Source organism: Purpureocillium lilacinum, assembly GCF_023168085.1.
Source record: "Purpureocillium lilacinum CBS 284.36 DNA, scaffold_3, whole genome shotgun sequence".
Taxonomy (NCBI): Eukaryota; Fungi; Ascomycota; class Sordariomycetes; order Hypocreales; family Ophiocordycipitaceae; genus Purpureocillium; species Purpureocillium lilacinum.
In genome coordinates, this window is record NW_027072113.1 from 1,949,096 (window position 1) to 1,962,145 (window position 13,050).

Sequence of the window (13,050 nt, forward strand, 5' to 3'; positions counted from 1 at the left end):
GTCATCCGCTGCGGCGTTATGGGGAGAGTCGTCCGATCGGTGCGTCATATCCGTCCATGACGCACAACGTTTCCTTCATACTGCTAAAACGGGCGTTGGTCGGTCGGTTGCCCTTCGTCGCATGGCACATTCACCCGAGACGTGTCTGTCGATACCGAGAACGGGGAGGAAGTTCGACGGAATCGATCTTGGGAGAGTCGGCAAGCGGCAGGGCCATCGGGCGGCTTGCATGCGCGGCGTCCGGATATCTCTATGCGACGACACTTGGTCACAAATGAGTAGGCATGCTTCGTTCAACGGGAAGCTTGACGCGCGCTGGATGAGGTTGGCGACGACAGGATCGTGAGCGTGTCTTGACGCAGATGGTCGAGGGAGTCGCGGCACCGTTTGCGACGCGAGGACCAATGGCGTGCAGCCATGCAGGGTGACTGCCAGCCGCCCCTCCTCTTGCGCTGCAGAGATGCCTGGCTCACCCAAGTCGCGCGACCACACCTGCATGGCTCACCCGGCTCACCCAAAGTCGCGCGATTGGCCGGAGCGCCGGAGCTACTGGCGCATCTGCCACAGAGTCCCATCCCACGCCCGTCGTCCTCCCCCCAAAAACGCCATGCCAACACCCCGTGCCCGCCAGGCCCCAAGTCAGTGAATCCTTTCCCTTCCCCTGCCTGCGCGAGAGGCGAGGAAACGCCCCAGCAAATGGTATCACAACGCTATATCCTCGATATTACATCACGGCTTGCTGCCGCGCTTGTCCCTGCGCTTCTTCCTAGCCCGCGCTTTGAGCGTCTCCGAGTCTCGGTACTCCTCTGGCAGGACGAAATCGGCCTCCGGGAGCTCGGGCAGCGGATGACCCCATGCCATGACTTTTCTGCCCGTGCGCCGGTTCTTGTTGAGCGCACTTTCGCGCTCATATCGCTTGCTGAAGAACGATTTGAATTCGCGCGGCGTCTCTGGCGGCCTGGGCGGCGTCGGCCTCGCTGACCGCGCCTGTCTGAGAGCAGCGGCCATGCGCGATCTCGCCATTGCCTCTTGACGGAGCTGCTTGGCGGGCGACGAGGCCTCGCTGGTGTCGTCTTGTGACGTCGACACGTCCTCCGACTCTTCCCGGTCGGCGCCCGTGCCTTGCATGGTCCTGTCCTCGTCCGCTTCCTCCTCTGCATCGTCCTCCTCTTCCTCTTCCCCTTGCTCTTCGTCGTCCTGGGCGCTGCGCTCCTCGTCGTCTTGCTCGTCGCTCTTGCTCTCAGCCGCCTGCTCAGCCAGAGCTTTCTCCCGTTCTTGTTTCCGACGGCGCTCCTCCAAGTTCCAGTTTTTGAACTTTTCCAGGATGGCCTGGCATCCCTTGATGAAGTAGGCCCGCGCCGGCTCGAAAGTCTTCTTCTTCGTTTCCGTTATGCCGCTCACGCCCATGACCCTCAGCCAGTCGTGGCCCTGGAGGCCCTCGAGCAGCCGGATGATCTGGTCCTTTTCATGTTGGGCGCGTCCCTTTTCCGAGTTGCGAATCGACCGCTCCAGCCGCTCGGCGCGCTTGTGTATCGGCTCGAACAGGCTGTCGGGCAGCGGGTCCTCGAGGTTCCTGCTGGTCTGCTGCGGCTCCAGGAACCGAAAGTCGATCCGCTGCGAGTCAAACACGTCGTTGTATAGCGAGTCGCCGTATCCGCGGACGGGGAACTCGACAGCAGGTTGGTTCGGCTGGAGAGGTGGTCTCGGTAACCCTCGGACGGGCCCGGGGGCCTCGCGTCGCGAGTCGACAACAACAATCGGTGTCTCGGGGTTCAGCAGGTCTGCAGTAAGGTCAGAGAGCGGCCACAACAGAGGGGAGGTCAAAGCTGGGAGAGTGCACGAACGCTGCTCCTTAGGGTCATTGCCGATGACCTCGTCGTAGTCAGGGAAATAGGCCGACAGGTCGCTCTTGAAGCGGGTCGCCTCCTGGGAGCGGAGCTTGCGGCCTTGTTCCCTCGGCGCGACGGGGTGCTGAGGGTGCAGCCGGTCAAGCTCGTGCTTGATGCCATTGATCACCTTGGCCTGGTGCTTTGTAAGGTTCGGATCCGCGTCCGCGGCCGTGGCCTGCGGCGGAGGTCTGGCCGCGGCCACCTGCGGCGGCAAGGGCTGTATGTGGGCGTGGCGGTGGTGTTGGTGGTGATGCTGCTGCGGCTGCTGCTGCTGGTGCAGATGCTGGTGCTGATGTTGTTGTGGGTGCTGGAGCTGGTGGTGCGCCGGTCGCGGTATCGGAGGGGCCCTGGCCCTGGGGCCGGCGTCGTTGGGCGTCGGCTTGGACAAAATCTCGACGGCGATGCGCGTCTTCTTGGCCCTGAAGGCGTCGATGTCGCGATCCGCGGCGTCGAGGCCGCGCTTCTGGCGCCCGTCGTGAGGGTACAGGCCTGCCGCCGGCGCTGGGCGCGCGAGGGGCCCGCCGACAGCACCGCCAGCGGCGGCGACCACAGCGCTGGCGGAATGGGGATGGTGAGGGAGGCCTTCAGCTCGCCGGTTGGAGCGGGTGACGGAGGCCATTGGCGACGGTGCAGGGGCCTCGCATGGTCTTGTCGCTGCCTCGCGGGATGGCTTCTGCGATGGAGGCGACGCGTCCCGGGCGAGTTGTCGATGGGCGATGGGCGGATTGGGGGGGGTGCGGATGCGAGTTGTCTGGATTGATCGCTGGCGGTTTCCGTGCGACGCCAGAGCGTTAGGTTGAGGCTATCCAGCGCGTTTGGCGGCGCTGCCTGCCGCGGGGGGTCCCCTAAAGGGGGAGCCAGACAGCGCTTGGACAGCGCTGGGGCCGCTGTTTTTCTGGGCCCCTACAGTGTGCGCACCTGCCCAGGTGGCCTTGGGGGGTTTTGTGTCGCCGCCCGGCCCCTTGCCCCCCTCGCGCGCGGTGCTTTGAGCTCAGTGGGCGGTGGCGCCAGCGTCGCGCGTTCCTGTCAGTTTCTTTTGTTGTGGACCCGTGAGCACAGACGTTCACTCACTGCAGCTTCACTCGGTGATTAAATGCAGCTTACCCTGCACCGGTATTGATTTCACGTTCGATGCTGCTCTTGTGTGACGCGGTACGAACTGTATCATTATCCTGCCCTTCAAGTTTTCATTCAATCGTTACGTCATTCATTGCCAACGCTTGTCGTTTGCAGGCGTCTTGTCACGTACCACGAGAAGTTCCATCATCAGTGTTTGACATTGATGTGACAAGTCATGCAAAACCGCCGGGGTATACTCTCTATGCCTCCTCCACGAACAAACAGCCGTCGCTCATCATATAGGTAGGTACCGCCCAAGCTGCCTCCATAGCCCCCCCTCAACTCCTCACGTGCGTCGGTATGCTCTTGAGCTTCTCCACGACCCTGTCCCCGGTGCTCGCCTCCGCCCGCGCCGCCTCCTCCTCCCGCCTCTGCTGCTCGAGGACGCGGCGCTCCTTCTCGGCGCTCTCGCTCTTGTCCTTCTCCTCCTCCTGCCTGCGGCGGAACTCGTCGGGCGCCACCATCTTGTCGCGGCGGCGCACCAGCTTGTCGAGGAAGTCCTTGCCCTTGCGGCGCGTCTTGACGTACGTCTCGAGGCCGACGAGCACCGTGTACGACTTGGAGATGGACACGTGGCTCATGTCGGCGCCCTCGTCCTTGAGGTTGCGCACAAAGGCGCGGAAGTTGGACGCCGGCGGGCGGTAGTGCCCGCTCAGCGGCGACAGCGACGACAGCCGCCCGTTCTTGATCTTGATGAGCCCCGCCGCCGAGATGCGGCTGCCCTGCAGGAACGACGAGTGCTGGAACGCGCCCGAGTCCTTGATGCCCACGTACAGCCGGAACGACGTGTCGGCGACGAAGATCCACGTGTTCTTGCGCACCGACTTGCGCAGCAGCTTGTTGAAGATGGTCGACGCCGAGATGTGCGTCACCTTCTTGATGCCGTGCGACTCGTCCAGCCCGGAGTCGGCGTACTTGGCCGCGCGGTCCGCCTCGCGGCGCGACTCGGCTGACGACACGGAGCTCGTGTCGCTGCCGGCGCCGTCCTCGTCGACGGGGTGCGCCGTGTGCGCGGCCGGGTTGAAGGCCGGGGTGGTGTCGTCGGCCGGGACGATGCCGTGGATGCTGTCCTTGTACTGCTCCGTCGTGTCGATGCGCGCGCCCGTCTTGGCCCAGCACAGGCGGCCCTCGTCGTCTACCCTCACCAGGTAGTACTGCCGTTCCTCGCGCGACAGGTAGCGGACCTGCTCGCGCTCGAGGCGGTCGCGCGGGCACGTGTCGAGCTCGATGTTCTTGCCGCCGCCGTAGTCGAGCCAGTAGAAGAAGTTTTCGGTCGTGTCCGACTTCTTCCACTCCTCGTGGTACATGCGCAGGTTGCTACCGTAGCGATGCTTGGAGTCGACCATTTCGAGAAAGTACTGCAGGCCCATCATGCGCGCGGCCTGCTTGCGCTCCGCCATGGCCCGCTCGCGCTTCTTCCTCGCGGCGGCCTTTTCCTCGGGCGTCATGTCGCTATAGTCGTCGCTGTCCGAGGACGAGTCGCTGTCGAGGTCGTCGTGGCCGGCGCGGCGGGCGACGAGGCTCGCCTTCTTCCAGTTCATGCGGGCGCTCGACGGGCGCGTGTCGACGGGGTCCTCGAGCGCCAGCACCTCGCTGCCGGCCGCCGTGTCGCTGGCGCCGAGGCGCGCGCGCGGCTTGGTGGACTGGCGGAACTGGGCCTCGCGGATGGCCGTCACCCAGCGGGTGCCGGCGTCGAGGCTGTAGCCCTGCATCTCGCGCCGCGCGCGGTAGCCGCGAAACGTCTTTTGGATGACGCGCGCGGCGGCGGCGGCGCGCTCGTCCTTGGAGGAGCCATTGCCGAGGGATGAGACGGAGAGGGATGCGCTGCGGCGCTGCTCCCGGGCGCGGCGCTTCGCCTCGCTCTCCTTCTCGGCCTGGACGTGAGCGATGTGCTCAAACTGGTCCTTGTCGGGCGGCACGAGCGAGTCCATGTATTCCTTTGTCTTGGGGACGGTCTCGACGGGGCGCTCGCTGATGGCGCTGCTACAGCTGCTTCTTCTCCGTCCTCGGTGGTAGAGATGGCGGCCGCTGTCGACGGACATGGTCCAGGCCGGGCGGGGAGGGCCGCTGACGGGGGCCGTTTTATATCCTCCAGTCTGGACGGAGCTATCGTCTAGCTATCGTCGGCGGGGCTTGTCCTGCAGCAGCGTGCGGGTGGCGGCGGGGGGTTCGCTGGCCCGGTGTGGTTTACAAGGCTGAACGCCGCCGACGAGCATGGGCTGTCACCGGTTGGGGATCCCGACTTGGCAAGGCTCGAGCGGTAGTTTGGAAAGGGTGCGATGCGATGCCCTGTTTTCTTAGCCTTTGCTCACGGGTAGCGGCAAATCGGGATGGTGGTAGTCGTGAGGCATCGGCAGGTGTTGAAGTCGGCGACGGATCGCGCAGCAGTCGATGGACGCCGGAGCTCGTTGTTAAGTAACTTCGGCAAGTAAGGTATTGCGTGGGACGTGGCGCTGTTAACGTTGGAGGATGGAATGGAAGGACAACAGTAGAAGTCGCCGCGGTCACCGTCAGTCTTCAGTGCGCAGGAAGGGAGAATCGCAAGAAAGGCGTCGTGGACGGTGGCGGGTTCCAATTTACGTTATGAATGGCAGGGCAGGGTAGGGCAGGACACTCCCGTCGCAACGCGTCCGTCCGCGCCGGCGAGACGAAGCTCGCTCTCTCGGCCTGCTCGGCCAGCTGCCACCTCGCGCATCCTAGCCGCGCAGGGCTCAGCAGCAACGCAGCAACGGGCCAAGCCTTGGAGACGTGGGGGGGAGGGGTTCCACAGAACCGAATCAAAATCTCCAAACAGCCGAAGCAGCGGCGGCAGGAGCAGCATTCGCAAGGCAAAGATCCCCTGGTGGCCGCGTCGGCGCGGGCGATGAGGCAGCCTGGGCGAGGCGGAGCAGCAGGATGCGCGAATCCGGCTCGGTACACCGGACCCGGAACATGCCCGGGGCCCAGATCCAGCCAGATCCAAGCCACAGCGATGGCGCACGATAGTCTCAGGATCTGCGGGCTCAGTCGACCTCTGACCACGCCGCGCTGCGCAGCTATGCATTATATCATTCATTACCGCCCGCGGCGGCGCGCCCGCAAGGCAGACTTTCTCCTCCATTGCCATGCTCCCTCATGAGTTAAGTAATAGTAGTGGTAGTACAGGACCCGGTGCCGATGCGACCCGAGACAACGACTTCGCTTTCAAAGCCGTCTGTATGCTCATCTCGCGTCATGCGACTCGCCGTGACCGCTAATGGTGACCAACCGAATATATCCAAGAGAAGAATAGAAGGGGGGCCCAAGTGGCCCTTATGAGAACAAAAACTCCTTGAGGACCGGTGAGCCCGAAAACTCGGGGTTCAGCATGATGCAACTACATTGGGCAAGGTCAGCACTGCCACGGCGAACAGGCACGTGCAAGGTATATCAGGTAGGTACGCATTGGTAGCGAGACGCACTTGAGAAAGTACTGCAGGCCCGCCCGCCGCTTCTCGAGAAACCTGGGCCGGAACTTGGAGATGACGCTCTTGGGCGGCAGCTCCGGGACCGCGGCACCAAAGCCCGGAAACGACTGCATGAGCCGCCGACGCAGGTCGTCAAACTCGGAGTAGCGCTTCCGGATGTTCATGTAGCTGCCCTGTGCGTGCCTGCCGAGTCAGCAGACATTTTGCAGTTGCGCTGCCGACAGGGGATATATGAGGTGGGAGATCAGAGGCCATGGCCGGGATGGAAGGAAACCCACGTTGAGCGTCTCGACACGCACGATCCACACGACAAAGGCGCCGATGTTGGTCGCGCTGCCGTTGACGACGGTGTAGTCGACAATCTCGACGCTCTTGGCCCAGCAGGCGTCGTTGCGGTCGTTGTGCTCGCTCGTGTCGTTGTCGCGCAGCGTGATGGCCCCGGCGGGCAGCGAGTCGGCCGACAGGCTCGAGGCGCTGCGCTGGTGCTGGTGGACGCCCGAGTTGAGCCAGTACGGCGGCGACGTGACCGACGTCAGGGACATCATCGACGACGCGAGGTGCCCGTCGTCGTCGTCGTCGTCCTGGCCGCCGTCGCCATGGCCGCTGCCGCTGCCGGTGGTTGTTGCGGTGGTGCCGGTAGGCTGCGCCGGTGCAGCAGGTGTGCCGCTGGCAGGGGCCGGTGTCTCGGCGACCAGGTCGCTGCCGCCGGGCGCTCGCTGTGCGTCCGTGTCTACCGCCGACGCCATCCGGCCATGCGAGGGGCGTGGCTCATGTGTGTCTCGCTGCGTCGGGAAAGCTCTGCTGGCAGCTTGTTTCTGCGCGAGGTCGAAAGGGAGGGCGGCGGGGGGTTCGGATTTCCTGTGTCGCGCGGCGGCGCGCAAGGGCGGCGCAAATCTTGCAGTGTCGCGCGCCGTGCCGCAGGCTAAGAAGGCGTCAAGGATGTCGCGCGGTGCTTGTGCGGGTCGCTGCGGGCGATACCAGATGCTGCGTAAGAATGTGGTTTGCGCCGGGGTTGACGGTGCAGCTCGGGCGGTGCGATGTGGGAGACGCAGCTTGCTCGAGTGCGAATTGGATATCGTCCAACATGAACGTCATGGACAGGAGCACCTGCAGCGCTGGCCGGGGCGCACCAGAGCAGGGCAGGGCATGGCATGGCATCCATAGCGCGGAGCTCAGGTGCCGGAACGGTAGGCCCCACTATTCCTATGCTGTGCCCGGAGGCCCTGGGCACTGCTGGGCTGGGACAGCTCAGCTTCCAGGTTCCAGCTTGAGCCACCATCGAATTCGGAGCTCCGAGCCTCGACGGCAGGGCAGCAAGCCGGGCTTCAGCAGCAAACCGCATCGAGCTCTCCAGCACAGCCCCTTCCCGGTGTGCACCTGACGCCGCCCGCGAAAGACAGCGACGACGGGACCTCAGGGCGCGACCTGCATCCGCCGGGTGCGAGACATGCCAGCAATTGAATCTCTCGTCACAACCCAGACCAGAGTCTCGGGGCGGATTCGCCCACTAGAGGCCTCGCATCGCACAACGTGTCTGCGAAGCCTGACAAAGGCCAAATCGGTCGTCACGCCGCCATTGTCGGACAGACGGCCAGCTCCATTATTATATCATTCACCTAGGTACTTGCCAGGTCTGTCTGCGTCCCACTCACCGTGCCCGTGCCAGGCGCCAGCCAGATGCAAGACGTGAAACACCTGTCTTTGGGCGGTGGAGCATTGAAGACGGGCGTGTTTGCGTGGAGCCGAGCGTATAAACTGGGGAACGGGCGAGAGAACCTGGAACGTTGCGGCCGTCCCAGTCCATGGGGGCTCTCGGCCGGCGAGTTCTCGAAAACTGCTGCGGTCACATCGAGCGGAGCGGTCCGGCGTACCGGTTTTTTGAAGAACCCGCCTCCGCAATTCCACATACCACCACGGCGTCTACCCAACTCCGGTCTCGCCCCTGGCCACCCGCCGCGGCTTCGCCTCCGTTGTTGCTTGGCCGCCTGCGACGAGCTCGTGTTGAGAAGCCCGCCGACTCGAGCCCAGACCCGGACGTAGTGGCCCGGCATGCTCCGTCCGTTCGAATGTAGTCTGAGAGGGGCGCGGATAGCGGCACACGGGCAGACTTGCGTGCGTGTCCTCGTACTTGGGAGGAGGAGACTCGTCGTCGTGGAACCCTGAGGCTTTTGGTTTCGACGCCGGTGGCGGGACGGCGTGGCCTCACGCAGCGGCCACCCCGCCATGGTGCGGCGGCGAATCTGCAGCCGTATGCACTGGGGCGGTGTCATGCAGACGATGCATCTGACAGCCGCTGTTCCCAGCCGGCCGACGACGCCAGTTGGCCCCCCCCCACGTCGAGAGACATGCTCCTCATACGTAGCATTCTGCAGAGCAGATACCCGCTCGCCTTGGAACGTTCGACGGTCACCCTGAGTTTGCAATGGCTGGCATTCTGCACCCTAGGAGAATTTCAAGACGGCCGGAGCGCCACTTTCTCGAGCAAGCTTTCCCTCCCCCTGGGGTGGCGGACTGAGCTCGACCCTGGGCGGCGTCATGCGTATCCGCTTCCAGCCTCTGGGTAGGTTGGCGTCATGCTGAGGATCTGACTCCGCCAGCCCTCCCGCCGTGCTCGCCGGGTTGCCCCTCCCCTTGGCCCTGCGCAGTTTCTCGTGTTCGATGGCCCGGCGGCGGCGTCGCGCCCCTCGTGCGCCCCCTCACTTGTGGCTCGCCCTATTCGAACGAGCTGCTCGCAGCTTGAGAGGGGGGAAGAGGGGCTGGTGGGAGTGGGCTGGGCTGCTGGTGGTTGACGATGCCGATGTGGTTGGTGGTTAGCAGCGATAAGTTAGCGGGTGGTGGTGGTGGTCTGGTCCTCGCGGCAACACCTGGAATGAACGCATCCGATTTACGAACTCCGTTGCCCGTGAGGCTCGGCATTGAACCTTCGCTTTTACGTGCTACTACTGGGTATTTTAGCGTGCGGCGGGGATGTTGGATGGTTTAGGTATCAGTAGCAGGACGAGACCCTGCTGCTGACGAAACTGCCGCCTCGCCTCCATCGTTTTCGCTTCGTGGATGCATGCACGCAGGGATGGGGTTAGCTATGGATGCGACAGCAAAGGCAAATACGAAAGGATGCAAGGCCCCGCGCCGGGCTGATCCCGCTTGCGGCAGGTAGCATTGGGTGTTTTGGGGATTTCAGTTCAGCGGGCGGACGTTAGGACGTTCACGGGTGAAGGCGTTCGGGCGACCAAGGAACCCGCCATCTATCTCCAACACTGGCGATGCCCTCGTCGGCGTTCGGTCCGGGGGGCTTCTGGGGCGGCGGCTCAAGCTAGCTGGGGCAAGCCAGCATCGCCGCCCAGAGCAACGGGGCCCTGGCGGACAAAGAGCACCGGACCGCCCCCCACTGACCTCCATGGGTGGCATGGTGGACCCCGGAGCTGTCGTTCTAGCGCAGTCTGGTAGTACCCATACCAAGCTCGGGCGGTGGGCATGGAGCCCCAACGCTTGCCAACGGTGCCACTTATGGTGGCTGTCAGTGGAACGGGGTCCGCCGTGCGCTTGGCATCTGAGACAGGACACACAACCATGACAACCCTCCAGCAACAAGCAATTACATACCTGGGTACAACTTTGTGCCCGTGCATTCAATGGATGGGCCCAACCTCCGTCCCATTGTCTACCTACCAGTCCACGTTGCTCGTCACTTGTGACGCTGCGGCGCCGAAGCAACCGGGCGCTGTCGCGCATGACGCTGCATCTTGTTCCATTCCATCCCGCGCGGCGTGGCCTCTCGTCTCCTTTTCTCGCCCCTTCCGGGGAGGGGAAAGGGGGGCGAACGGCGACGGCGGCGCTGAGGCCGCACGAGAGTCCAGGCCAAGCGTCCACGCCGCTGGCTGCTCTCCACACGCACCCCGACTCTCGGGCCACCGACCGCCACCTGGTGGATAATTTTGGCTTGGACGTAGCGAGATGGGCTGCCGAGCTGTGCTACTACTGCTGCTGCTGCTTCTTCTTACGGAGCTGCCAGGCCCAGGTATCAAGAGCCACCACAGCAGGGGTCCGGATTGGGGTTTCAGACGCCCCGGTCGTTTGGTGCCGCAGGCAGATGGCAGGTCGGCCGGACCGTGGGAGATGGCGAGCTACAGTACAAGTACCGTACCGGCCCATGCCACGCCGGCTTGCTTTTGCACAGCTTCTCTTCTCCTCCCTGTCCCGTCCTTCCGTCCGTCTGCCTCGCCTCGCCTCGCCTCTCGTTGCGTCCTGGTGCTGTCTCGCTGCTGGCTGCTGAACACTCGCTATCCATAAGCCCAGCCTTGTGCCCTGTCGCTTCTGCTCGCTCGCTTCCCTCGTTTACCTGTGAGAACCAGCGCCCCGTACTCCTGCTCCTCGGACAAGCAGTGGCCTCGCCGGCGATGCCCAAGTGAGAATTGGACACTGACAGCCAAGTGTAGCCTGATTTCAGCACAGCCCGTCGACGCCTGGCACCGATCACTCTACCTCTACACATTCACGCCTGTTACGATGCATTTCCTCCGCTCCGGCGTCCTGGCCGTCGTGGCTACTCTCGCCGCCGTCGCCCAGGGTGACTACTCCATCGACCCGGATAGCGTGCCGCTGAGCACTAGACGTGAGCTTCTCCCGGAAGAGCCTTGAGCTTTCAAGGACAAGACTGATGCCCAACAGAGGCCTGGTGCCGGAACGAGCAGACCACTTGCCCCATCATCTGCCAGCAGATGGAGCCCCAGAAGACGCTTGTCAACACATGCGATCCCGTAAGGTCCCGCACGCTGCCAAACGAGCATCTCGGGCACGTTCGCTGACCCCCCCTTTGCAGGAGACACTCACATACGGCTGCCTGTGCGGCAACAACCAGCGGCCCAACGTGTCCGAGTACACCCTGACGCTGCCCTACTTTGTCTGCCAGGAATGGGGCAACCAGTGCGTCAAGGCGTGCGGCAACGACAACAAGTGCGCCTCGGCCTGCCGCGAGAAGCACCCCTGCGGTGCCACCGACCCCAAGAAGTACACTTCGACGGCCTCGACGTCGACGCCCACGGCCACGACGACCGACGCCAACACCATCTTCACGGCGCCGGGCGGCGGCAGCGGCTCGAGCAGCGACAAGAAGGGCGCGGCCGTGGCGCTCGAGGTCGGACAGGCGTACGGCCTGGTGATGGTCATGGCGGGCCTGTTCGCGGGCTTTGCTCTGCTGTAGCCGGGCGTACGTGTGTGTCGCACGACGGCAGCCGCTGCGGCGAGGGCGGCGGAGTCACGTACATCACGACGGGAGACCACATACGACAGCGGGGCGGGGCGTCCCCGAACCCGAGCCCGCGCCCGAGCACAAGCCCGGGATGCCTCTGCCCGCCGGCGGAGACCCTGCGGGCGGGCGGGGGAGTTTGCATTTGACAGTCTGGTTTATGGTTCGGTTTGCATGGGACAGCCGCGGGTGTTTGGACTCGTTCCCGGCGTTTTTGGGTCAATTGGCGATGGTCGGTCCCCGGGTGCAGGCTGGTCAGACGGCGGTCTGGGGGGGTTGCTTCGTGCCCCGTGTCCGTGTTGAGTTGTGCTGTGGCGGATAATTTCTAATGGCGAGCCCAAGGTGGATTCTGGTTTGATTTGATTGAGCGACGCACCAAAGCGAGTTTTTTTATTTCTGATGAAATGAGGAAAGCCGACCGACCATTTATTTGCGTTGCCTCGGGGGCGGGCTGTGCTGATTTTACGTTGTCGCGCCTTGTACCTTTTCTCTCTCTCTCTCTCACCTCCCGTCACCCTGTCATGTACTCTTGTACCTCGCCTCGCTTCCAGGCCGGCAGGTCGTCGCTCCGCTTCGTATAAGAAAATAGGGGCTGACGTCAACAAAACCTGAAGCGGACTGGAGATTTGTTGCTGTTGGCTGGGCTCGGCATGATCCCGACCGCAGGGCGCGAATCAAAAACCGACGGGCATCGAAAAACCCAGCGTCTGGTCGATTTGTTGGATCTGCATCCATCTTCACCTGCATCGTGCCCGCTTGCCTGAGGTGGTTGCTGAAGCCGTGGTTGCTGAAGCCGACAATGGCCGCTGGCCGCCGTCCTTCACGTGCAGGCGAGGTTCGTGCTATTCCCGTTCCAACAAGTGACCCTGGGCTTGCGGTCGGTTCCTCCTCGCGTTACTTCGTACCATGGACCTGGTGACCTCGATCACAAGTTTGTCGATGGAAAGGGGGGCCCGTGACCTCTGGTTAGCTGGGCCGGGTGCGCCATCCCGAGGTACATTGTTGAATCGTTAGCAGCTGCTCGACAGAGCGCAGGGCCAGGTCAGCCAATCCTGTGTGGGTCCTGAACCTTGCGGCGGTACCTTGGCCGACGGGACGGGAGCACAGCCGCTGGCAGCTTCCGCCTGAGGGCCCTGTGGACTGTGGACTGCCCACTGGTGCCCGTGTAGAGCTCCACTGGGCTGGCCCTGCTGGAGCCCTGCCCGCGGCCCTCCACTCCACTCCCCAGGCCCCCCCCCCCCCCCTGAACACTGTGTGCGGCTGCTGGTACAGGGGCTCAAGGGGCCACCTCCCAACGCCATGCAGCGCCTCTCAACGAATTGGCGGCGTGGGAATCTGCGAATCTGGCCGG

General features: G+C 63.8%; 4 protein-coding genes across 4 annotated transcripts; 1 reads left to right on the plus strand and 3 right to left on the minus strand.

Annotated features, from left to right (window-relative positions):
- Positions 1-729: 729 nt before the first annotated feature.
- PLICBS_004165 (uncharacterized protein) lies at positions 730-2,508 on the minus strand (the record flags this gene model as incomplete). The annotated part of the gene is made up of 2 exons (XM_065600461.1): positions 730-1,781; positions 1,845-2,508. The coding sequence occupies 2 exons, from the start codon at positions 2,506-2,508 to the stop codon at positions 730-732; spliced, it is 1,716 nt and encodes a 571-aa protein (XP_065456533.1).
- Positions 2,509-3,286: 778 nt separating this feature from the next.
- On the minus strand, positions 3,287-5,050 carry PLICBS_004166 (uncharacterized protein; the record flags this gene model as incomplete). Its single annotated transcript, XM_065600462.1, has 1 exon — positions 3,287-5,050. The coding sequence occupies one exon, from the start codon at positions 5,048-5,050 to the stop codon at positions 3,287-3,289; it is 1,764 nt and encodes a 587-aa protein (XP_065456534.1).
- Positions 5,051-6,299: 1,249 nt separating this feature from the next.
- On the minus strand, positions 6,300-7,200 carry PLICBS_004167 (PX domain-containing protein ypt35; the record flags this gene model as incomplete). Its single annotated transcript, XM_018327116.2, has 3 exons — positions 6,300-6,363; positions 6,449-6,627; positions 6,733-7,200. 3 exons carry the CDS (start codon positions 7,198-7,200, stop codon positions 6,300-6,302), a joined length of 711 nt encoding a protein of 236 aa, XP_018174147.1.
- Positions 7,201-10,960: 3,760 nt separating this feature from the next.
- Positions 10,961-11,654, plus strand: PLICBS_004168 (uncharacterized protein; the record flags this gene model as incomplete). The annotated part of the gene is made up of 3 exons (XM_018327114.2): positions 10,961-11,066; positions 11,123-11,211; positions 11,274-11,654. The coding sequence occupies 3 exons, from the start codon at positions 10,961-10,963 to the stop codon at positions 11,652-11,654; spliced, it is 576 nt and encodes a 191-aa protein (XP_018174145.2).
- Positions 11,655-13,050: the final 1,396 nt, after the last annotated feature.